Source organism: Episyrphus balteatus, chromosome 4 (assembly GCF_945859705.1).
Source record: "Episyrphus balteatus chromosome 4, idEpiBalt1.1, whole genome shotgun sequence".
In the NCBI taxonomy this organism is placed as follows: Eukaryota; Metazoa; Arthropoda; class Insecta; order Diptera; family Syrphidae; genus Episyrphus; species Episyrphus balteatus.
The window spans coordinates 37,559,263-37,583,076 of record NC_079137.1 but is presented as its reverse complement, the minus strand read 5'-3'; the positions used below and the strand labels follow the sequence as shown (position 1 = coordinate 37,583,076).

Sequence of the window (23,814 nt, the reverse complement as noted above, 5' to 3'; positions counted from 1 at the left end):
GATGTATTTTGCAATCAAATCAAGGTGCTTAGTATTATAATTTTCAGTCAATTAATGAATATAAATAGTATGATAACATGTTTTGATACACTTTGAAAATCGACCTTGAAACGAAGAAAATGTTTTTTTATTTATAAGAAGTCATATCTGTTAAGCAAAGCAAGGTAGAATTTTTTGCACCCATTATTGTTTACCAATACCCTTTATTAATTTTTTAATTTATTTCTTATACGGTAGTCAAGAAGATTCAAGTTTCAAATAAATAAGATGTTTTAAAATCAAAATATTTAATTAACAAATTTGTGCTTTGATTGATTTTCTTTGAAAATTCGCACAATCATAAGATTCCTACTTGCTTTGATGACAAAAATGAAAAAAAAAAAAAAGAAACAAAATCATTCAAACCAACTAAATAAACACATATTTACACCTCAAGTAGCTTGTCATAAAAAAAAAACATATTGACACTTAAAATAATTAACTCATTTATATCAAAGCAGCCACAACCTTCCCCCACATGATTGAAATCAATGATATACAACAAAAAAAAAATCATTTTCAATTAAAGACTTCTCTTCTCTAATTTTCTCTCAGCACGACACACAATCCCACAAAATACAACATAAAAATCAATCTCATTCCTAATAAAATCTCATAAAACGTACTCACACTCAATTTTCTGCTGAAATAGAAAATAAAAAAAAAAAAAAATCTATAGAAAGCGAAATCGAAAATAAGTATAGTAGTATCTTGAAATAACCAAATACACCTTCGTCTATTCCAATACATATTTATTTCGAATGTCGGCATGCAATGATATAAAAGTATATGATTAATTGCATGACTATTACGAAAATCGTGCTCGAAACTACTTCGATTCAAATATAAACCAGCTATGTATTGCCTCTAGAAGAGTTCCTATAATATTGTCACCACCAGATGGCTTTTAATTTTTATACCCTGAAACCAGATTGAATACGTGCGAATGTGAAACTCCTGCCTTAAAAATTGCTGAAGTTAATAGAATAAATGACATAATAGGTACAAAAAAAACATGTAAAAAACTAAAAACATGCAACAATTATGTTTTATTTTTTTTTTGTTTATTTTTTTTTTGTCGATTTCCAGAACACCACACATATCTCTTATAAGCAAAAAATCAGCCTTGAAATTCATTCTCAAACTTACTTATATTCACTTGCAACACACAAAGCGCCAGAGTCAGCGCCAGCGACAAAGTAAACTTGAAAGTATCTACGTACTTGTATCTATCTATTTATTGGGTGGAGTGGGTTAGTGGAGTATCACGTGCGATGGGAAATAAATTAGTAAACAATTTTTAATTTTTCTGCTTTTTGTTTTTTTTTGTATTCTTTTTAAACAATGGAAAGTTGTTAAGTGAGTGAGAGAAGAGGTCTATTAAATGATTATAAACAAATGCGATAGGGAAAATAAACTTGAAGTTGCTTTTTGTTTTGTTATCATTCAACTAAGAACTTGATGGGTTTTGACTTTTATAGTTTTATTTTGTTTTTTTGTTTTTATTAATGGTGCTACTTTGTTTCCTTTTACTAATCAGATAGTAATCTTTTTTTTAAGTAGGTTGTTTCCTTAAGGTTTAAGATATGCAAATTTATTTGGAGTTTGACCTTGAAATTTGAGAACTCGGAATTTTGTACATTGTGTTTATATTTTAACTGGTGTTTTTTTTGATATTTAAATGAGCAATCATTCAGCCAAAAGAGCTTTTTCCATCAATGAGCTGAAACCAAATCCCATAACTTCGCAAACAAAATTCCGAAAAAGACAACGAACAAAAGAAATTCTTGGTTTTTTGGCTTACTTTTGGGATTTCGTGTTTTTGCAATGTAACATTAAATGTTAGATTTGGATTTTCTGGGCTTGGATTCTCCGCAATTTTATCTTGTAGGCATTTAAGGATTACTATTTGATATAGTGGCTTCTGCTGTTTAATCACAATTCGGGTTTTCCATTGCTTTAATGAGTTACTCCAAAGTACAAACCGCTTCCATCGAAACAACAACGTAGAAAATGCTTGTTTTTTTTTTTTTTAATTTAAGCAAGCATGGCTTAATCCCGCGAGTTTAAAATTTAAATAGCAGAAGCCATACAGCTTTTGAAATGTTGTGTTTTCTTAAATTTTGGTCTTCTCAATTAAGGATTTTTTCAATTTTTTTTTTTTTTTGGGGGATTTCAGGATGTCAGATTGATTTCATGATTTTGGATTTAGCCTTTGAAGTTGGATTTTTTTTTTTTTTAATTTTGGATTTTCGTATTCGCCTTAGTTTGGAAAGTTTGTATGTACCTTTAAGTAAATGTCTATATTTTATATTTTTCGAATTTTTGGATTTAAAGTTAAGTGGATTTTAGATGTTGTAGCTCTGTGATTTTTTTTACTGTAAAAATTTGAGTTTTTGAGTTGATAAAGTGCTTACAAACTTGGTTAATGTAAAACGCTTGTTCTACTAAAAATTTAAATTTATTTAACACCATAATTTTCTCAGTGGTTTAATTTATCTATAAATTTTGAAGTGTTGAAGCTGTTGCGGTTCTGTATAAAATCAAGTTAATTTCGATTTGTTCCAGACAATTAGGCATTTGAAACATGGAATTTTGGAAAATCCTGAATTTCTTCGTACCTACATAAGTGACATTAATCAAAAAAGGATTGCTGTAAAAAGATAAAGTGATCGTTTCCTGAATTTTTTTTTACTGTATTGAGCACATTTTTTCCTTCATTTTTTCGAAATCGAGAACTCCAAAAATTCATCAATTTAAACGCCTTGAATCTTTTTTTTCTGAAAGCTCAAAATGTCAGGTTTTCAGGTTTCTTCGTTTGTATCGCGCTCAAGTCAGAATTTTGGTATCAAAACTCCTCAAAATATACCAAAAAAACACGAATTCTTAAAAAAACTCAAAAATTAGAAACTAAAGAACCCCAAAGTTTTTAACATTTTTCTGCTTTCCCAAAACCATAATATACCAAAAGCACTGAAACATAAAAAACCAATACACTTAAAGTCTGAAAATGTGGATGTGATGCTGGATTCAACCTTGGGGTCGAAATTCCTCAAACCAAAACTACTAACACAAAAATTAAAAAGTCTAAATTCCGAAAAATCTAAAAACTTGATATCTCTTTTCTAGAAAAACTAGAATTATTAGTATTGAATCCAGAAACTGAAAATTCTTAAAAAACACATGACATAAAAAAACTAGAATTAAAAATTCAAAGTCCAAAAGAGCCAAAATTTTCGATTTATTGGTTTTGGGGTCAGAATCTCTTAAACTTGACACCCAACAGCAACAACCTTATATTCTGAAAACTTAAATTCAATAAAAGTAAAAACTATGAAATAACGAGTGAATATTTTTTGTCTTTATTTGTCGAGTTTGGTCGGTTTTGAAAACAGTCCAAGCGATTTTCTTAAATCTTAAAAGTTACTTCAAAATTTTAGAGTTAGTTTCATATCATATTAAAAACAGCTTATTTCTCTCAGATACGATTTCAGCGTTTTTGGCAATTAAAAAATTGTCTACCAGCTTCAAAAACAATACTCCGATGCTATGACTAGGAAAAATACTTTAGTAATTAGACTTTATCAAAAAAAAAGTTAAAAAAAAATGAATTTGTTAATAAAAAAATAATGTACATGTTTTAAAAATTGAATAGGATGTCAAAACGCGAGGTTATCCCTAAAATAGTTTTTAAGCCAGGGTCTTTTTTTTATTTAAAAAAAAAGTTTTGTAAAATCTTATTTAAAAAAAAAATGCTTCAAAGATCATATTTTTCTTCATATAAATTTTGGGAAGGTCAGTATCACATCGTTTTTAAGCTTAAAAGTAGTTTGAGCGTCACATATCATTTAATTTTCATTTTTTTGTGTGCATGATATTTATGATATAAAAAAATGACTCAGTTCAGGGGTCGAATCACGGCACACGATTACGATCATACGTTAAAGTTTTGACTATTTCTGCCTCTATTTAATCAGTAAAAAAAAAATGGGACACATAGCAAGCATACGTTAACTAACGTATGCTGTAATTCGACCCCAGTTTTCATAAGCGAAGAAAATGGTAATAGAATTTCTATTAAATTAATTTAATTTTACTGACTAACTTTCATTCATTTTCATCTCATATTTAATTTTTCTTTAATACTTTTTTTGAACTAATAAATATCAAATTATTATTAACATCCAATTATTCTGCATTCCCAATTTATTCCATTTTACAATTTTACCCATTTTCGCTTTCCACCAAAATAAATAAAAAAGAAAAGAGTAAAATATAAAAAATATCTATAAATATAATTTTTGTTCTCTTCTTATTTCATCCACGTTTGTTGAATTATTTTTTTGTTATTATATTTTCTTCCTCTTCTTCTTATTCCAGTTAAAGAAATTGGCAACGGTCGTTCGCCATTACTGCAGGAGCCACTTTATGGAACTCGTCCTCAGCCATATAGTGAGTACCAATATACACCTTTAGGCTTTAATATTATTAATATTATGTCTTCAAGTAATTTATAACGTCCTTTTTTTTTTATTTATATTTTCCCTTATTTTTTTGTGTTTCCTTTTGGTAAAATATAATTTATTGCATGGTCTTATGAAACTCTCAACGCACAAGGATATTTTATCTATTTTTTATTTATGTAGGTGGAAGCTAGACAGTCTTCTGTATTTTTTTTTTTTTTTATTATTATTAATAATGTAGCCTTAAGGAAGTCATGATGATGCTTCATCCATTTAAAAATGTGAAACATAAAAAATAAAACAACAATTTTCCTTTTTTTTTTATATAAATTTCTCTTCTAATGAATTTACGTCTATGATTATAGTTGTTTTATATTTTTAAGACTTGAACGATTACTATATTATACTTTGATATGAAAATCCCTTCAGAGGAAAAAAAAGTACTGTTTATTTCGTAAAAAAAGGAGAATCAAGGATCAAGTACTCTAGGAAATTTTGTCATTTCCACGAAATGAAAAAGAAAATCCTTTAAAAAAAAAACATGAAAAAAAAAATCAGGATATCAAAAGTCCAAGTCACTCGCTACCGCCTTCTCCCAAATGTTTTATTTAACATCCTTTCAACGTTAAAACTTTGTTTTTTTTTTTATTATGTATTTTACTGTGCAAGTATTCTGCTTGTGATGTTGTATTTGTAGTATCCTTTATGATGATAGTGTTGGAATGATATTATTTCCTTTTTTGTTTTGTAATGGGTGTGAAAGAAATATCCTTTGGGGTTTAAAAGCCCCAAAGGACTTTTGCTTTCGGGTCGGTCCATAGAGCAAAGAGATACTCTTATAGTATAAAATGCAGAGATACAATGCGAATCCCTTTCATTAAACAAAAGAAAAAACAAACAAAAACAAAAAAAAAAAAAAAGATTTAAAAATGAGACTAACAACATACATAACTATATACACTAGAGTGGACCAAAAAAATCATTTTTTCATTATTTTGATTTGCTCTACCGATAACTTGTTTTCTCGACACAAAATAATGCTACCCTAATTTTTTCAGAATTTTTCGATGATGTTTAGGGGTTGCGCGCACCCCTTTTATAAAAAAAATAAGCTCTTTTAGTTTTTAATTTTTTTAAAGCTTAAATAATTTTTTAATCGAAAAGCTGTTTGAGGGAAAAGTATTGAGTATCAATAGATCTACTTACATCAATTTTTCTTTTTTCAAAAAAAAATATTTTTGACTGATTCCCAGGCGTTAGAAGTCGAAATTACTGGTAAATGCTGGGAAAAAAGCCTAAAAACTATGTTTTACTGTTGTTTATAACGGTTAAAATTATTTTTATCGTATTCCTCATCAAATTTACTTTAAAAACCGTGCTTTTATATTGCTAAATTCTTCTTAGATTGATAAAAGAAAAATAATTTTTAAAAAAGATCGTACCAAAACAAGTGAAGGAAAAATGGGGGAGGGTACTATATCTTGCGCGACGAGATTTGATAACAGTATTTTGTAGAGGAGTTAAATACGATCATTTTTCATTATGGGAGGGGTGGTCTATCTGGCTCCGTTTAGGCGGGAATGGCAATTTTCTAAAAAATGACTTAAAATGATAAAAAATATATTAAAATACAATGGCAACACTTACAGTTATGAGTGATAGCTTTTTCAAAAGCTGGAACTGTACACTTTATTCTAATTTTGAAGTAAAGTTATTTCAATCAATTGTTTTTTAAATAATCGATTAAAAAGTAAAAAATTGGGAAAAAAAAGTTTAAAAAACACATTAAATACTGTTTTTGTCAATTGTGGATAACAATACAAAAAATGGCTGATAAAATAAAGTGTCACAATTGATTCCTTATCAAATACTGAAGTCCATAAGTTTTAATACTTTCTAGTTTTTGATAAAGTTGAAAAATAAAAAAACTTCTTTTTTATCAGACCTACTCGAGATCGTCCTTCTGGTTCCACGAAATTTTATTTTGATAACTATCCATATTTTTTAATGATGTTGTTGTTGATGCAGCGCCTTATAATATTAAATATCGGATATGTTTTTTGATGGTGGCAAAAATATTAAAAACAGCCATAAAAATTATAATCTGATAAAAAGAATTTGTTTTATTTTTCAATTTTCTCAAAAACTAGAAAGCATTAAAGCATATGGACCTTAGTATTTGATAAGGAATCCATTGTGACACTTTATTTTATCAGCCATTTTTTGTATTGTAATCCACAATTGACAAAAACAGTATTTAATGTGTTTTTTGAACTTTTTTTTCCCAATTTTTTACTTTTTAATCGATTATTTAAAAAACAATTGATTGAAATAACTTTACTTCAAAATTAGAATAAAGTGTACAGTTCCAGCTTTTGAAAAAGCTATCACTCATAACTGTAAGTGTTGCCATTGTATTTTAATATATTTTTTATCATTTTAAGTCATTTTTTAGAAAATTGCCATTCCCGCCTAAACGGAGCCAGATAGACCACCCCTCCCATAATGAAAAATGATCGTATTTAACTCCTCTACAAAATACTGTTATCAAATCTCGTCGCGCAAGATATAGTACCCTCCCCCATTTTTCCTTCACTTGTTTTGGTACGATCTTTTTTAAAAATTATTTTTCTTTTATCAATCTAAGAAGAATTTAGCAATATAAAAGCACGGTTTTTAAAGTAAATTTGATGAGGAATACGATAAAAATAATTTTAACCGTTATAAACAACAGTAAAACATAGTTTTTAGGCTTTTTTCCCAGCATTTACCAGTAATTTCGACTTCTAACGCCTGGGAATCAGTCAAAAATATTTTTTTTTGAAAAAAGAAAAATTGATGTAAGTAGATCTATTGATACTCAATACTTTTCCCTCAAACAGCTTTTCGATTAAAAAATTATTTAAGCTTTAAAAAAATTAAAAACTAAAAGAGCTTATTTTTTTTATAAAAAGGGTGCGCGCAACCCCTAAACATCATCGAAAAATTCTGAAAAAATTAGGGTAGCATTATTTTGTGTCGAGAAAACAAGTTTTCGGTAGAGCAAATCAAAATAATGAAATATAATTTTTTTGGTCCACCCTAATATACACACATACATAGATATACCAGCTGGATTATGCTGGAAGGAAGGATAAAACGACAAAGATCCTGACATTGAAGCTCTTTTTTCGGTTTCCTCCTTCTTTTTTTCTATACCGCGCATTAAGTACTTCGTATACAAGAAGTAAGTCCTTTCTGTCCATCTCCTTTTCAAGTGATATTTGATTTGGGATTTTTCGCTTAAAATTCACTGTAACTTTTCTTTTCTTAAAAAAAAAAAATTCTAAAAAATAAAATAAAACAAAATAATGTCCTTCGTAACTTTATTTAGCCTTTTCTGTTTTTGTTTTTTTTTCTTTCTCGTTTCTTTTGAAGTAGTAAAGACAACGATGAAGAATTTCTAAACAAGGATGTTTTTTTATAGCAAACAAAAAAAAAGGAAACATTTGTGTGTAATTTTTATTTCTTCATCCTTATTGCGTTGATATTTCTAAAAAGTTAAGGACACCCTTACCATCACTGTCTTCATCATCATGGATGATTTGATGTTTTCTAATAAAAATGTAAAAAAAAAAATCCTTACCAAAGGGCATTTTCCGCATTCAGTTAACACTTAACGAAACCCTCATTACACCTGGTTTAAGGATTGACAAGTATTTTCAATATGAACAAGGACATTTTCCCTTTTGTTAAATGGATTGTAAAAGGATTTATTTTCGGTTTTGTTTTGTTTTCTAATTCAGATATGTCAATGATTTTAAATAAAATATTTAATCACATAAAGTGATGAGTAAAAAGTGAAATCAAGAAAAGTGAAATCAAGAATTTGGTGTTTCTAAGTCAATCACTTTTTAAAGGAAAATTTCAAACTTCATTCACCTTGGCAGAAGGAATTTCTAAAAATTCTTTAAAAGTTTCTTGTAGATTGACACCTGAAAGATTGTTTCAGAGAAATTAATTTTTTTATTAACAAAAAAAAAAAATGTAATTTCCCTAATTAGAGGTGCCTAAATCTTGAACAAAGTTCATGTCGACTTTAATGAGTCTTAATGAGTTTTAATTTTAATTGAATATTGAAACTTGACAAACTTAGGTACGCAAAAAAAAAAAGTATGAAAATTTGGTAATCACCCTACTTATTTCATTTAAATATTTCACTGTCACAAAGTTTTGAGAAGATTTTTGTAATTATTGTTGTCACCTGAACTTTTCAAAAGTCTATAACTTTGGACAGACATTTTTTTTAATTGAAGTAATCCAAGTGATATTGACACCATGCCACAATTTTACAATGACTTGAACTTTGAATAACGAATCTCTTTCCGTAAAATCAACAATAAATATCCAAATAGTCGTTATATTCACTATAAAAACAGTAGCCGGTTGATAAGCAGTCTTCAGTGATTCATATTGTTGACACTAAGTATAACAACTAGGTATGTAAAAGAAATCAATCGAAAGAGTTTTCTATCGGAGCGGAAAATTCGACGATTTTATACTAAAGTTTTATTTCAATGTTTCTATACAAAATACTATGGTAGTTTTTTGCTTAAAAATTCGGTGAGTTTGTAAAAGTTGATAGAGAATTTTAAAAATTTGCAAATGTTTTAAGCACTAAAAACAATGTTTACTAACTCTAATAAAAATAACCGTCAATTTTGTTGTTTTCATGATATTGGTGGTTATTTTTGACTAGCTAAATATACATAGTTTTAAAAAATTAAAAATATCTTTCTATTAAATTTTACAGTTGTACCTTTATTCAATGTAAGGTTGTCCAAAATTCGTAATTTAGATTTTAATGTATCCAAAAATGAAGCCGATAAAGTTGAAGACAATAATTAGTCTGATGCAGTAAAAAAGTTCAGTTTCTTTTTTATTCAATAATCTCATCGAATAAGCCTTAAAGGATTTAATTAACTAAAGAAAATGGAAAAAGATTAAAACGCATATTTTATACTTTTGAAAGATTGACATTCGATGCAAAAAACTAGAATTTGGCCAGCATTAAAGTACCTACTTATCAAAAAATTAAATTGACGTCGGATGCCATCAAGGTCAAATAACTGACAGAAAAATCTAAAATGCTCACAACCTTCTGTATGCACTTAAATATCTATCAAAAATTCACACAAGTCACTTAACCAAGCTACACATGCAATTAGGAATTGTTTTTTTTTTTTTTTTTACTTGCTCTATAGGGCAAGTATTGGTTTCGTGTAGAAAAAAAAAATTTGAGGTTTTAATCAAAACCAACATTACGATGATGGAGAAGATAAAAAAGTGGTTTTCGTCATGCCGCCCGTCGCACAGTGTGACAATTCGCTCATCTAACGGAATTAAATTAATAGCGCTCACAGATTATAACTTTTCGAGGATTTTTTTTTTGTTGAATTTATAACAAATATATACAAAATGAAATTTAGCAACAATTTTGTTAATAGTTTTTCATATTTTTAGCCAAAAGAGGTTTAATTTTTGGGCAAAGGTTCGATAACTCAGAAGGTGAAAAATTTTAACGCATTCTTGTAGAGGAGTTAAATACAAGCATTTTTTACTACCAGAGAGGGGTCGATCTCCCCCCGTTTAAGAGGGAGGGGCAATTTTCAAAAAAAAAACTTAAAATAAAGAAAAACATATTTAAAAATGACGGCAACACTCACAGTTATGAATGATACCTTTTTCAAAAGCTAACGTTGTATACTGAATTGTTATTTTTAAATCAAGTTATTTTAATGGAAAGTTTTTGAAATAATCGATTTCAAAGTCAAAATTTGGGGAAAAAAATTAAAAAAAAAACACATAGGATACTATTTTTTTTAAAGACTGTGGATGTCAATACAAAATTGATTGATACATCTAACTGTCTCAATTGATTCTTTTTCAATCACTAAAAACCATATGTTCCTATGCTTTCTAGTTTTTGAGAAAATTGAAACATAAGGAAACAACTTTTTTATCAGATTTTTATTTTTTGCGTATTTTCGATAACTTTGGCATTAACAGTGCAACTAACAAAGAAAGCTTTAGGTGCCTAAAAAACAAAAATTAGATACCCCTGTAAGTATTGAGTTAGCACTGGTGGTGCAGGGAATTTAATTTTAGATTAATACACCCAAACATCAAGAATTTCCGTCCTAAAATTTCGAAAATTATTTTTTGAAAACAAGAATAAAGACCAAAAACGTTTTAAATTAACATTACAATCCTTATAATTTTGTTTTTGATTCTTTCCATAGTAGTTATTTTTCTGGAAGACTAGTTCGAAAATGAAAAAAAAAAAAATGCATGGGTGTCGCAGCTATGCGCAGCCACTTAAAATGCAAAATGAAAGCTAATATATCAAGCTTTAAAATTAATATGGATTCTCAATGGAATAATGCGGAATAATTTTAAATTATCTCCATTTAATGTAAAAATTAACCCAAGAAACACGATTTTTCAAATTTTAAGCAAAATAGCAAAGTATTGAACATCATATGAAATGAGATTTTACTTAAATTGATATGCTCCTGTATTATATTTAATAAAAATCACACAAAATTTTCAATTACAAATTAAAAAACACTTAAAAAACCATAGTAACCAAAGCACCTTTAAACCTCAATTTTACCTCAAAAAATCACAAATTCCAACTTTAAGATCAGTTATTTTTTGTTTGCGTTAGTCTTATTGATTTTAATAAAATTATGGCGTTGCCGTTTTTCAAAAATCGACATAATTTTTAAGTTCATTATCATTATATATTGCATCAAAGCATAAGTCAATTTTATAAAAATTTTACAGTCATCATTGTGAAGTGTAAGTTAAAAAAAAAAAATTAACAAACATTTTTGAAAAAAAAAAAATTTATTTTATTTTTATTTTTTAGCTTTCGATTTTTTTTGTTGATATTTTTACTATTTTACTAAACAAAATCTTAAAATTTCAATAGATATTTAAGATAAAGATACTTTGATTTACAAGAGCAAGTACGTGCGACCCCAGTCGTGGTGCATTTTATTTTCCTCGTCTTCCCAATTTTGTTTGTTATCCTGCCAAAACAAATCTTATTTATCTCGAATTCTGAGTGGATAAAATATATTGTATACGAAAATAAAACGAAATGATGATTTTGTTTCTATAGAGTCCATAAGTAAGTACTCGAAACAATTTTCTCCAATATAATATTCTCCACCAATAAGCCTACATTGTTATATTTACCTACCTACAGGGTGTCCTAGAATTGGAGGTTTTGCGAAATTTTTATTTTTTCCTTAACTAAAACTAAATTGGGTGCATTGAATAAGTTTGAGTTTCAAAACAAGTTACAAAATTCTAAATAAATATGTCAAGGACATCAACAATGAAAGCATTGCAAATAATCAGAAATACTTTTGTATCACCCTGTAAATGAAAAAGAAAGAAATACCTTCGAATTCCTCCTCCTCCATACATTTGCAACCATACCACCGCTCGCCTGCCGTCACTATCTAATTTTCGTACAAAGGGAAAATAAGAAGCCATTACAAAAATAACTTCCACTTCGATACGTGACATTCATTAAAAATTAAGGCATGCCCCATATATGACAAAAGTAGGAACATAATAGTAGAACCATCAAAAACGGAATAGGACGGGACGGTTGGAAATAGGAAAATTTTTCTAAAGACAGCTAACGTGCCTAAGAGACTGGAAAAACGAAATCGACTCAATTTTCGATTGTCTTTAACGGTATAGATAGCTGCTATAAGATAGATACGAGTACATAAGGTATTCAATGGAGGAAGGGTAGGAAAAAAAAAAAAGCTAGGTAGGTAATGCCACCACACCAGCTTAGCCATCAGTAAAAGTCGTTTATCTATGCACATTAATGTAGGTACGAAAAGCAACTACTACGACGAGTATGACGATGAAGACCGAAAAAAATAAAGAAAATGGGGCCATGAGGTGGTAAGAAAAAAAAAAAAAAAGAACCATATAAACCCGTATGCAGGTACCCCGAGGCAACTCGAATTCATTAGATATTCTATATGGAACGAGTAAAAAAAAAGAAATAACCAACACCAACAACAACATGTCAGCTTTTGGAATGCTTAGCTGGATTTTATTCTATAAAACGTGGTTGGTGTTTGCTGCTGGTTTTTTTTTCGTATTTTTTGTTGCTTTTTCTTACTTTTATTTCAATTACTGATTTTAGATACAGAGCTAGCACTTTTAGATACTTATACATAATGCGTAATAGAAATTCATTTAATTGATGTTCTTGACTTGGTTTTGTAATTAGGTTAGGTTAGAACTAGGACGACTATATGACTACGACGACGACACACGACACTACGATGATGATGTCTACAAATAAAAGTGGATTCGGAATGAATGAATGAATGTTGGTTGTGATGGTATTGGTATATAGTGACATAGTGACGTAGTAAAGGTAATCTCAATGCCTACCAATTCAGATTTTTGCACGTTTACTATACTTACCTTTCTACTACTTGCGAGGTAGTTCTAATTTCCGTATATAAAGTACATGCAAACATAACTAGGCTGTTGACTTGGATTTTTTTTGTAGGTCCTTGGGCCTATTTGAAATGAATAAGCCATTTTAATTAATCAAATTCAATAAATATTCAAGTGGCTAAGAGGAGAGGAGAGGAGAGAGGAATTTAGGGATTAAAAAGGTTCTTCAAAATTAATTGAAGCATGATTTTTTGGGGAGGAAAGATTTAAAATTTTAATGTGGCGAAAGTTTAAAGTAAGAAAATTCATGAAGACTTTATAGAGTCGTCTTTTTATTTAATATTGCACTTAGATGGTTCACGTGTAGTTTCTTGGATTCTTTTGAAACAAAAAATCTGAAAACTAAATAAAAACCAAGTAAATGCTGTTTGAAGGCCAACAGTTATAAGGCAAACTGAAGGCCAAAATAAAAAAAAAAATATTGCCAGCACATTTCTGTGGATTTTCAAGTTCAGCAATTTGAAAAAGAAAATATTAGGTATAAATAGGTATTGTTACTATCTATAAAATAATCGATTGTGTGAAATATCTTTCTTTCATTATCCACTACCGACAGATTTAAGTATCAAATATAAAATTTGCTTTTCTACAGAAAATCGATAGTTAAGTTCTATCGATTATTTACGTTATCGATAAAATGTTATCGATAATTTATATTATCGATAATTGCGAATAGAATATTTGAATTATCAAATCTAAACGATATTTGGTACCATTGAAAATAATCGAAGTTTTTCGATTTTTACACTATTGTTGTACGATTTAGACTTATGATAGGTTTGGGTATAGAAAACAATATTTAATTTGCATTATGAATATCTAATATAAAATATCGCATTTGAATCATTTTTTTTTTATCTAAACAGATACCTAGTTTATAATATCGAAAATAATCGTCATCATGAATTATTGGTTAACAGTTTTACTTACTATAAAAAGAATTCTTAAAAAAAATTCTATGTTTTCTATCGATAACAATCCGTATTTGAAGACTATCGATATGATGAAGACTTACCGACCAATGAAATCCTGTTTATCAAGTACTGTGAAGAAGACGGTTTGAAACCCTCTTAACGATTGAATGAAAATTATTCGGACTATCGAATTTATGTGCCAAGATCTTTCAGATAATGAAATAGTCGTAATAAATTTAAATAATCTTTTCATCGCTCACTAAATACATTTTTTATCAAATTTCAACTAATTTATTCTTAAATGCCTTCGCAGCGTATTTTTTGGTTTTTTTTTTTCATTTAATCGAAAATCCTCAAGGCTAATCTACATACAACTCTCACTTATGCAATTCACAAAAAAAAAAAATAAATTAAAAATATAAATTAATATAAAAAATCCAAAAAAATAAAAGAAAAAAATTAAAAAGATAATAGATTATTTTTCGCACAATAAATTCAGCCAGTTTCCATTTGAGTTAACCTATTTTTCATTTGGTCTTTACAAAAAAAAAAAAAAAAAAAAATGAAGAATATTGTATCATCCCCATATCTCCCTCTACTTACATATTTGATATAGACACACATAATATGAGGGTTCTTTTATGAAGCAACAAAATAAACAAAAAACAAAATATAAAATATAACACACACTGTCGGAAGTTGATCCTGCCACAAACATCAGCAATGCCATCCATTGAATCAAACAAAAACAAAAAAAGTAGTAGATATCCTTCTGAAAGGAGAAACACATTTGAAAGGATTATCTGATTTTAATTGCCACGGATTATTATTGGTAGTTTGCTATATAAGGAGAGTGGGGTGGTGATATTGGAATTGGATATGATGATGGCAATCGAGGGTGGACACATTTGTATGTTGTTGTTGAATTTTGTCAAAAGGATTAGAGTCTATACAGGATATTATGAAGCTTTTTATTAATATGAGAAGGATATTTTTTTTTGTATTTTTTGTTTGTGTGTGTGCTTACTCTTCAACATTATTACCAGTAAAAAAAAAGTACGAAAAGAAAAATAAGTCAGGATAAAATTTTTCTCTATGTAGACTGGAAAAAGTCCGTTGAGATATTTTTCGTAAACTCACCAACAAAATATTTTGTCATTTCTCAAGGACTACCATTTTTCGACTTAACTTTTAACAAATCGATTTTTTTTTTTTTTTTGGCAACCACAAAAAAAAAGGAAAATTTAATAATATGAAATCCTCTTACAATTAAGGTAAACTGTTTTGTTTTTGTGTCTCTCAACACTCCTTTCCCATAGCGCCCACCTTCTAGTGTGTCTTCTTCTTCTTTAATCAATAAAATAATAAAGTTTGTCCATAAAGTTGCTTCATTGCCTAACAAATCGCCTGCCCCATCAACTTAATTAAAATGTTCATCCATTCCAATTATATTATATTCCCATCGGGAGAAAATCTCAGCACAAAATTAATTACAAGCCCATCACTATCAGGCTGTGTTCTGGAGGCAGAAAAAAACTGAACAACCATTTATAGTCATTTCTATAAATTGGATTAACTTTCCAACAGATGGCGTTAAAGCATACACATACAAACAATCTGGCTGATAAAATTTAAGTCGCAAAATAGCCTTATTTTTTTTTGTTGTTGTTCCAATTTTAATATTTTTCAATTAAAAAAAAAAATTATTTATAAATATCCTTTTTTGGGTTATATTAAGTAACGAGTTCACGAACAATCTCATAATGGCTAGAAAAATATTTTCGCCCAAGCCATATTCGTTGGCGAACTCATTGAGTATGCAAATGACATATAAGTGTGTCTAGGTATATATTGTATTGACTGACTGCGTGCTGGAAACGCTTTATAACGCCGTAATTGCTCTGGTGTCAAACATGTCATTAAAATGGAGAAAAAAAAAATACACAACCTGTTCGGGTATTTCTTACATTGTTTCCGGTAGATTGCATGGCTTGGCTATCCAGGAAGGTGTTTAAAGAGTGCAATGTCCGGTGGAAGTTATACATAACTACTAGCCAAGCCAATAATTTTTTATGATAATAATTGGATAATACTTTTGGTGCGATTTTAACTAGACTTGTTGGTTTTATTGTTTTTTTTTTCTTATTGGTAAAAATGATAGGTAACTCCGAAAATACCTGTTATTGACCTGGTAGTTTTTTTCAGTGACGTCTTTTTACGTTTTGTTCAAAAATATATATTCAAAAAGATAGATGGTAACCCTTAAATTCGGATTAATAAATAGTAAGAATATGCTGGGTTGGTTATGTTAAAAAAAATAACAAAACCTATTTTTTTCGGAAGATAGAAAACTACTGGAGCCTTAGAAATATTTGTTGTTGGCCAAATAGTTTTTCGTGCTGTAAAAAGTACTGCGGAGAAGACTTACTTGAATTCATAAATGGAAAGAAGTAGTTGAAGCAACTGAAGAACGTTTCAATTTCAAATATTTTGATGTTTTTCAAGTGACTGTATTTTCCTTAAAAATGGACGTCCTGGAATTTTAAAGCTCAAACTTCCTAGTTTTGAGATCTTATAATGAAACAATTTTTTAAGCTACGTTTTCCGCTCAACCCTATCGACTACCAAACAAAAAAAAATGCCCAAATTTTTTTTTTTTTTTTTTTTTGGTCCAAATACTTTGAAAATTTTTTGCAACTTAACCACTATATGGATTGGATAACTTTTTCATTCAGCTTAAATTTTCCTTTTTTTTTAAAGTTCGATACGAATATTTCGACGCTGAAGTATCGAACATTGAACGAAAAAGTAACTTTTTGTTTTTAACCATCAGCATCTCGGGAATCTCTGAATGCACATAAAAATCAAAGAGTGTTTTTTAAATCTTGAATAAATTTCCCAAAAAATTAAGGTATTGTATTTTGAAAAAAATATTTTTTTTATATTTTTGCATTAATTTTTAAAATCAAGAAAAAAGAAAAAAACTTTTGTGATAATCAAGTGCTAGTTTGGAAATATTAATATGCCTTTTAAACCCTACAAAGCTTCAAAAACCCTAAAAAGTTTTGATTCAAACCATTGAGCCGTTTTGTTTTGTTTTATTTGATCGCATTAAAAAAAAAAAAAAACAGTTTTTTTTTGCACTTCTATTGATAATAAAATGCACGACTGGGGATCTTATCTTAAAGCTTTTTATAAAAAAAATGAGGCAAAATTATAATTAGATATACATAAACCATTTCTCATTATGTAAAAAAGTAGGTCACATAAAATCTGTCCCTATAATTGTTAAAACATCGTTTTTAAAGGTTTTCATCACGAAAACAAAGTATGAAAAGGAATTTTGAGAAAAAAAATTTGAAAATCGTCAGAGCCGTTTTTTAAAAAATTAATTTTTTATATATAAAAATTTTCTTACATTAAAAAAAAAGTTGGTATGCCATTTTGAAGAAAAAATTAATTTACAATTGAAAAAATTGATTTTTCAAAAAAAAATTTTGAAATATTTTTAAAAAATCCAAAAATGTGTTTTTTTTTAATTACGGTTAACTAAACGCTTTTTGTATAAAAATTTTCGTTGAAATCGAGTTAGTCTTGTAGGTTTCAAACCAAAAAACGGTTCTATGGCAGGTACCGTTAGTAACATTCCAAAAAATATTTTTTTTTAAATCAAAAGTTGGGTCTTGTTTGTAAAAATATACACACATTTTTTTTTATAAAAATCGTTAGAGCCGTTTTCTAGTTATTTGGTATAAATTGAAAAATTTATATGGGAGATATAAAAAAAAACAAAAAAAAAAACCAGCTTTCAGAATTCTATAAAAATCATCTGTACCAAATTTGAAGAAAATCCGTCCACGCGTTTAGGCTGTGGAAATGTGTACAGATGGACGTACAGACTCACAGACGCACGGAGGGAATTGCGAGACCCACTTTCCTTGTCAATAAACTTATTTTGCCAATGGTGCCTTTTGAGTTGACTCTCGAAGGGCTGTCTTAAAACCCGAAAGCCTTCTAGTCTTCTTATGGGAAGCACTCAATAATTAAAACTTATTTTAGATGTTTTGTCAACATTATCTTAAAAGATATTATTTTATAATAAAAAAAATTAATCCAAATTTTCTGCAATTAAATTTCTAGAACTTCAAAAATGTCCAATTAATATCCATTTTTTTTGTAACTAGAAATATTTGTTGTGGTTAAAACAATTTTGATTAGAAACCATCTGTTGTTTCTAACCTCAAAAGCATTAATAATTTCGTTCAAAGAAATGAAAAGATATAACCAACATTATTTACCGAGCGAAAAATAAAAAATAATCACCACCCATTAGAGACCCTTAAGAAATGGCCTCTTCTTTGTTTAGTTTAACCGTCTTTCGAATAAAATCAAGGGAGACAAGATGTATAGTTGTGAAATAATTCTATTCCATTAGTAGGAATAAGACATTTATCTACATTATTAAATGTGACACAGAGAAATGACTATGAGCTCAGCCCTAAGGTTGGATTTGTTCAAAGGATAATGGAATGGGTCATTGCAGAGTGATTACTAAAATACAAAATTAAAATTCACATCTCCCAGGAGAATATAAATTTTTTGTTCCTTTTTTTATCATTCATTTGTATCCTCATAAGTCATCAAAAGGTATATTCGAGTGTCTATATTGATTTATGTAAATATCTAAAGTGTTTTTACGTTTGAAATATCATCATCATTCTTTCCTCGGTGCAGTGCTATAAGTTTATCTCAATATTTAAACTCTCCAGTTATCTTGACTTGAATTCAATTTGAATAAGGCAGCTGTTATTGTTAGGTATAAAATGATATTATTTCTCTCTCTCTCTCTCTATCAATCTTTACCTATTAATTTAATTTATTTAAACTCTGTCAATAAGAAGAAAAAGCATTTTCTATCACTTTCGTGTCATTTACGTCACAGTTTGATCGATATGCTCTTTGAATGTCAATGTGATTGCTCAAAAAATAAAATAACATAAAAACGATTCGTTTTTGTTTTTCAAGTTGTGTCAATCGGAACGGGTCATTATATCAGATAAACATTTTAAACTGATTAATGAAGTTTTTTTTTCATTAAATTTTAAATTGAGTTTTATTTGAAAATGAGAAAAACACTTTTGTATTCAATGCAACCTACATTATGTTTAAGTGAAATTGATTAAAAATGCATTCGATTTGTTTGTAAGATGCACAGTGAATTTGGGAAATTTCACTTAAAAAAGTCTCAAATCGAGTTGATTTAATCATTTTCAAAATTGTTTCAGGCTAGTTCTCTTGTTTCCACTATTTTTTTCTGGTTGAACTAACAATCAAAATTCATTTAAACCATATAAGTCATAACAGAAAACAAAATAAAGAATTAAAAAATTATCAATTTGCACTGATTAAAAAAATCGACTCTTACATTTTTCATGTGTCTCATTAAAATTTATTTAATTTTTTTATAAAATTTTTCTTCACTATTAAAAGCCCTTTAGTTTCTATAAAATTCGTAGGAATAAAATTGTATTTTGTTCATAAATGTTCATGCCTTTATGTAGATCGTGTTTTTACATATAAATATTTTAATATCTTAAATTGGTCCTTCGAGCCGGATATATTATATTTTTGTTCAATTCATTTTAATTTAACTGTTGAATGGAAAATAAATTCACAATATTAAAATAATTCATACATATTTAAATTTTATTTTTCAATACTCTATAAAACAACAATAAATTCAAAATAGACAAAGAAATCCTTGATTATGGAAACAATAGATATAATTCAAGCCTTGAAATTCCGCCATTGCTCTGTATGCTCATTTGCTCGTTCCTGAACCATTTACAAAATCATAACCACAAAACTGACCATTTTCTAATGCTTATTTGCTACAATCAATGGAAACGAGGCATTTTATTTGTTGATATTGTTTTGTTGTTGTTGTTGTTGTTGTTGTGGGTAGGTCGGTATATGCAACTGCCCCGCATTGAAACATAACAATATTATTACTTTTATTGTTTTTCATTTGTGTAAATATTGTTCATTGTTATATTTGCAAAAAACTAGCTGGAGGTTTCTCACCCTTTTTTTTTTTTTGTTACTTCTTTCTATAATGCCTTCTGCGCACTAGTTGATGCTCTATATTGCAATATTTTTCACTCCTGGCAAAGCAAAATGCAAAAACAAAAATAAATAAAACAAAAATAACTTTATCCATTTCCATTGGAAATATGAAAAGAAGTCAATTAAAACTTTACGCCGCATGCATTATTTTTGTTTTTCCCATTTTCTTTGTATTTTTGTTGTTTGGTTATATTCTTTTGTCGGCAAGGACTATAATATTTTCTTTATGATTTTTTATCCTTTTTATCAAAAGAAAACAAAAAAAAAAAAAATTAAGAAAAACTTTGTTTATTTTTCATTTGGGGAAAAAATTATTTTTTTCTTCTTTTTTATTTATGAGAAAAAGATTGCGAGATCCTTTAATAGCAGTAGTACTATAATAGTAAAGTATTTTTTAGTGTTAATTAAAAAAGAATATTTAACAGTTAAACAAGAAAAGAAAGTAAAATTTTGTAAGGGAGACAAATTGCATCACTTTGCGTGTATTGTGTTTTTCTTCTGAAAATTGCTATTAAAATTTGTTAAGTGGGGGACAAAACGAATAAAAAGTTTAAAAACTTGAGTGAGAAATGCAAATTTACAGTGGACTTTAAGAATAAGAAAGAAATTTTGTATTGTTCTTTGAAAAGGGATAAATAAAGACAGTAAGAATTGAAAAAAGGAGAAACTTTGAGACAATACAAAAATTTAATTTAAGGAATGTATTATCACAAAGTTTGATTTTTTTTTTCAGATACAGAAAATACGGTTTCTGTTGTAAAAAAAAAAATTCAATGTTCTCCTTAAAAAAATAACCAACTTTTTATCTTGTTTGAATATTAGCTTTTGAACGTCACGTACAGACAAAATGGAACTACTTTAACGATTCTTATAAAGCATGTTGTTTTGGATACCTTCATTTAACATGTCTTGTTCTGCTCAGTGTTTTAGATTATGAAGATTCAGTGAAGATTTTTCTTGAAATTCAATAACAAAAATACCGTCACGTACAGACATGTCGAGGCAACCAATTTACTATTTTATTTTGTGTATTCCGACTTCAGCAAACTTTTAAACAAGGACCGATAGCTTTAAGCTAATTATAAGCGATATTCAAAGTTAGTCAAACATATCAGCCCTTTATAGTTCACCTTTTTTTTATTTGTCACGTACAGACATATTTCGCCACGTTTCATATCGAATTAAAAAAAAAAAACAATCATTATAGTTACATAATACATAGTTGAATAATTTTTTTTTTCATCGGGCAAATTAATTCAAAATTTTATAGCTTTCAATTTGACACTCCGCCGATTTCTTCAAAGTTTTCATGAAATACATTTTGAATTGACTTATTGACATGCCACTCATTATTTCATCATTTAAAAATGGGAAGAACACTCAAAAAATCATGTAGCAATGTTCATAGTATGTATTAACAAAAAAGGGTCACTATGGTGTATGAGCAACCTTTTTTTTAATACTTTTTTTTTTGCCCAGAAAAAATGTACATTTGGGAACAGCTAATGCATTTTGTTGCCCTTGGTAAAACATTTTCTGATCATTTAAATTATACAGTGGGTAGTCAAAATCTTACCTATGAAGGGCTGGTCCTTGTTTCTCGATATTTCTTGTAATTATCGATAATTCATTTATCAATCTTTACCTTTCTTATTTTTTATTTCATTTGATTGTCTTACAAAGAAATATTCAATATAATTGAACGAAATTCCCTCACATCATTCCCATGAATCCTTTTAGTACCAACAACACATCAGATATCTCTGATTGACATTACAATCCTTAGCCTGATTCCTTTCATATTATTGTGAAATTATTGATGATGCATTTCATCAATTTTAATATTCCATAAAAATGTAAATCACAAAAAAGAAAGAATATGAAAGAGACAGAAATAAATGTCCATATATATCCATCATCAGTTGAATCTTTAATAAAAGCTTAACACTTCCTCAATCGGATGTTAACACACAGACATATCCTTTTGACAAACAAAAATAAATAAAAAAAAAAACAATACTATGTTTAAGCTGTTAAAAAAGCTCATCTTGTTATACATTTTTATATTTTCCAATCATTTAATATTCCATTGTATTATTAATCCAATCAGGAAACAACATAACAACACTACAACAGCAAAAACAAAAGTAAAACAGACAAAAAAAAAAAAAATGTTTGATGCTTATAAAACATGTGTGACATCGATTTTAACCTCTTCATCCGGTTAGTCCTGTGCGATGCTGTCAAGTGGCAATAATTTCTCATTCATAGTAACATCCTTTTCCTCACATCCTTTCTCCACAGGCCTATAACAATAGGTAGGATGCTCAAGCTTATATAGCCCTCTTGTATAATCAAGTGTTTACATATATTATTTTTTTTTTTTTTGTTGCATACTTTTACTTATATAGACGGACATTGATGATTTATTAATTTTATTAAATAAACCTTTAGGGAAGCCTCAGGTGGACATAACATATATGAAATGTCAATAAGGTATTTTGTACATACAAACGAGAATATAAGAGCAATGATTTATTGTATCCCTTTGCTTCCGATTCAGAATATTTAATCTATTAATGTTGTGGTTAAAAAAAAAAAAACAAAATTGGAAAAAAAAGTCAACGGATGATGGCACTTTATCGCTCATCCGACAGCATGTGTCTGTGTGTGTTTAGGGTTTCATATTCACCACCAGGTGGCCTTGAATTAATACGAGCAAAAAAGAAAGTAATCTGACATCTGTCATTAACAATTTTTGACATTACAAGAAAAAAAAAATCATATCTTGCTGACAAAAATTGTACATCCCCGTGACAGATATTAAAATTAAAAGACTATGTGTCATTGTCGCGTGATGTGTTGAGGAAACGTGATGAAAACACAGGTGAGCACAGCAGACAGTACCTTTGAGTATGAGTTGTTTCCTTCTTCGTGGGCCAACAAATTCACCTGTCATATAATTCGTTTGACATATCCTTTTGTTGAATGTACCTAGGAAATCGAAATATATTTCCACGACAAAATTATATTGTATTTGATTGACATTTTCGATTCTTCGAAATTCAAAAAGGTTATATATCCATAACTATATCAGCGAATTTTCATCTGGATTTTCCTTTTATAAATAATAATAATAACCCATGGCTACAATATTTATAAATAAATAGAAAGTTCCAAAGGTAGCATACCTGATGGACAGGCAGGATATTAAAATACTAATAGATGTCTTGATATCGGGTTATAGGGAAGTTTGGTGGATTTTTTTTTTTTTTCAGCTAAAGAATGAAAGAAAGAAAACAACAACAAAATGAATGAAAATTTTCTTGGTTCTTACCTTTGGATGTGAATCTTTTGTGTCAGGATTTCTTTTTCGAAGAAGAGTAATATTTTAATATCAGAATTTCCTGAACATGGTTACAGTTGCAAAAGAGACTTTCAATAAGATTGCAATGAAATTGATTGTCAATATTTTTTTTGCAAAAATTCAATTCGAAAATTGTTTTGCAGGTTAAGTGTTCAGCATTCTTACGAAAGACTGTTTATGTTTTTTTTTATTTTCTTGTTGTTTCCGAAAAGCACCACCTTTTGTGCTTTGATTTTGTTGTGCGATTTTATTTTCCAAAGAATCTTATATATTATACTGGTTTTCCTAAAATTAAGGATTGAGAACTCAAAAAAATGTTATAAAATTGGAAGTATTAGAAAGTATTTTTTTTTTTTTTTAA

At 28.3% G+C, this 23,814-nt stretch overlaps 1 protein-coding gene across 8 annotated transcripts in view; it reads left to right on the top strand.

The window, feature by feature from the left end:
* The window catches only part of LOC129918124 (heterogeneous nuclear ribonucleoprotein L), a 369,767-nt gene that overhangs the window by 171,384 nt on the left and 174,569 nt on the right, over positions 1 to 23,814 (top strand). For 7 of the 8 annotated variants that reach the window (XM_055998477.1, XM_055998479.1, XM_055998481.1 and 4 more), the window contains one exon: positions 4,420 to 4,491. The exons of the other annotated variant lie outside the window; for it this stretch is intronic. In XM_055998477.1, the coding sequence (XP_055854452.1) occupies positions 4,420 to 4,491 (72 nt within the window). The remainder of the gene's footprint in view (positions 1 to 4,419; positions 4,492 to 23,814) is intronic. 8 annotated transcript variants of the gene reach the window in all.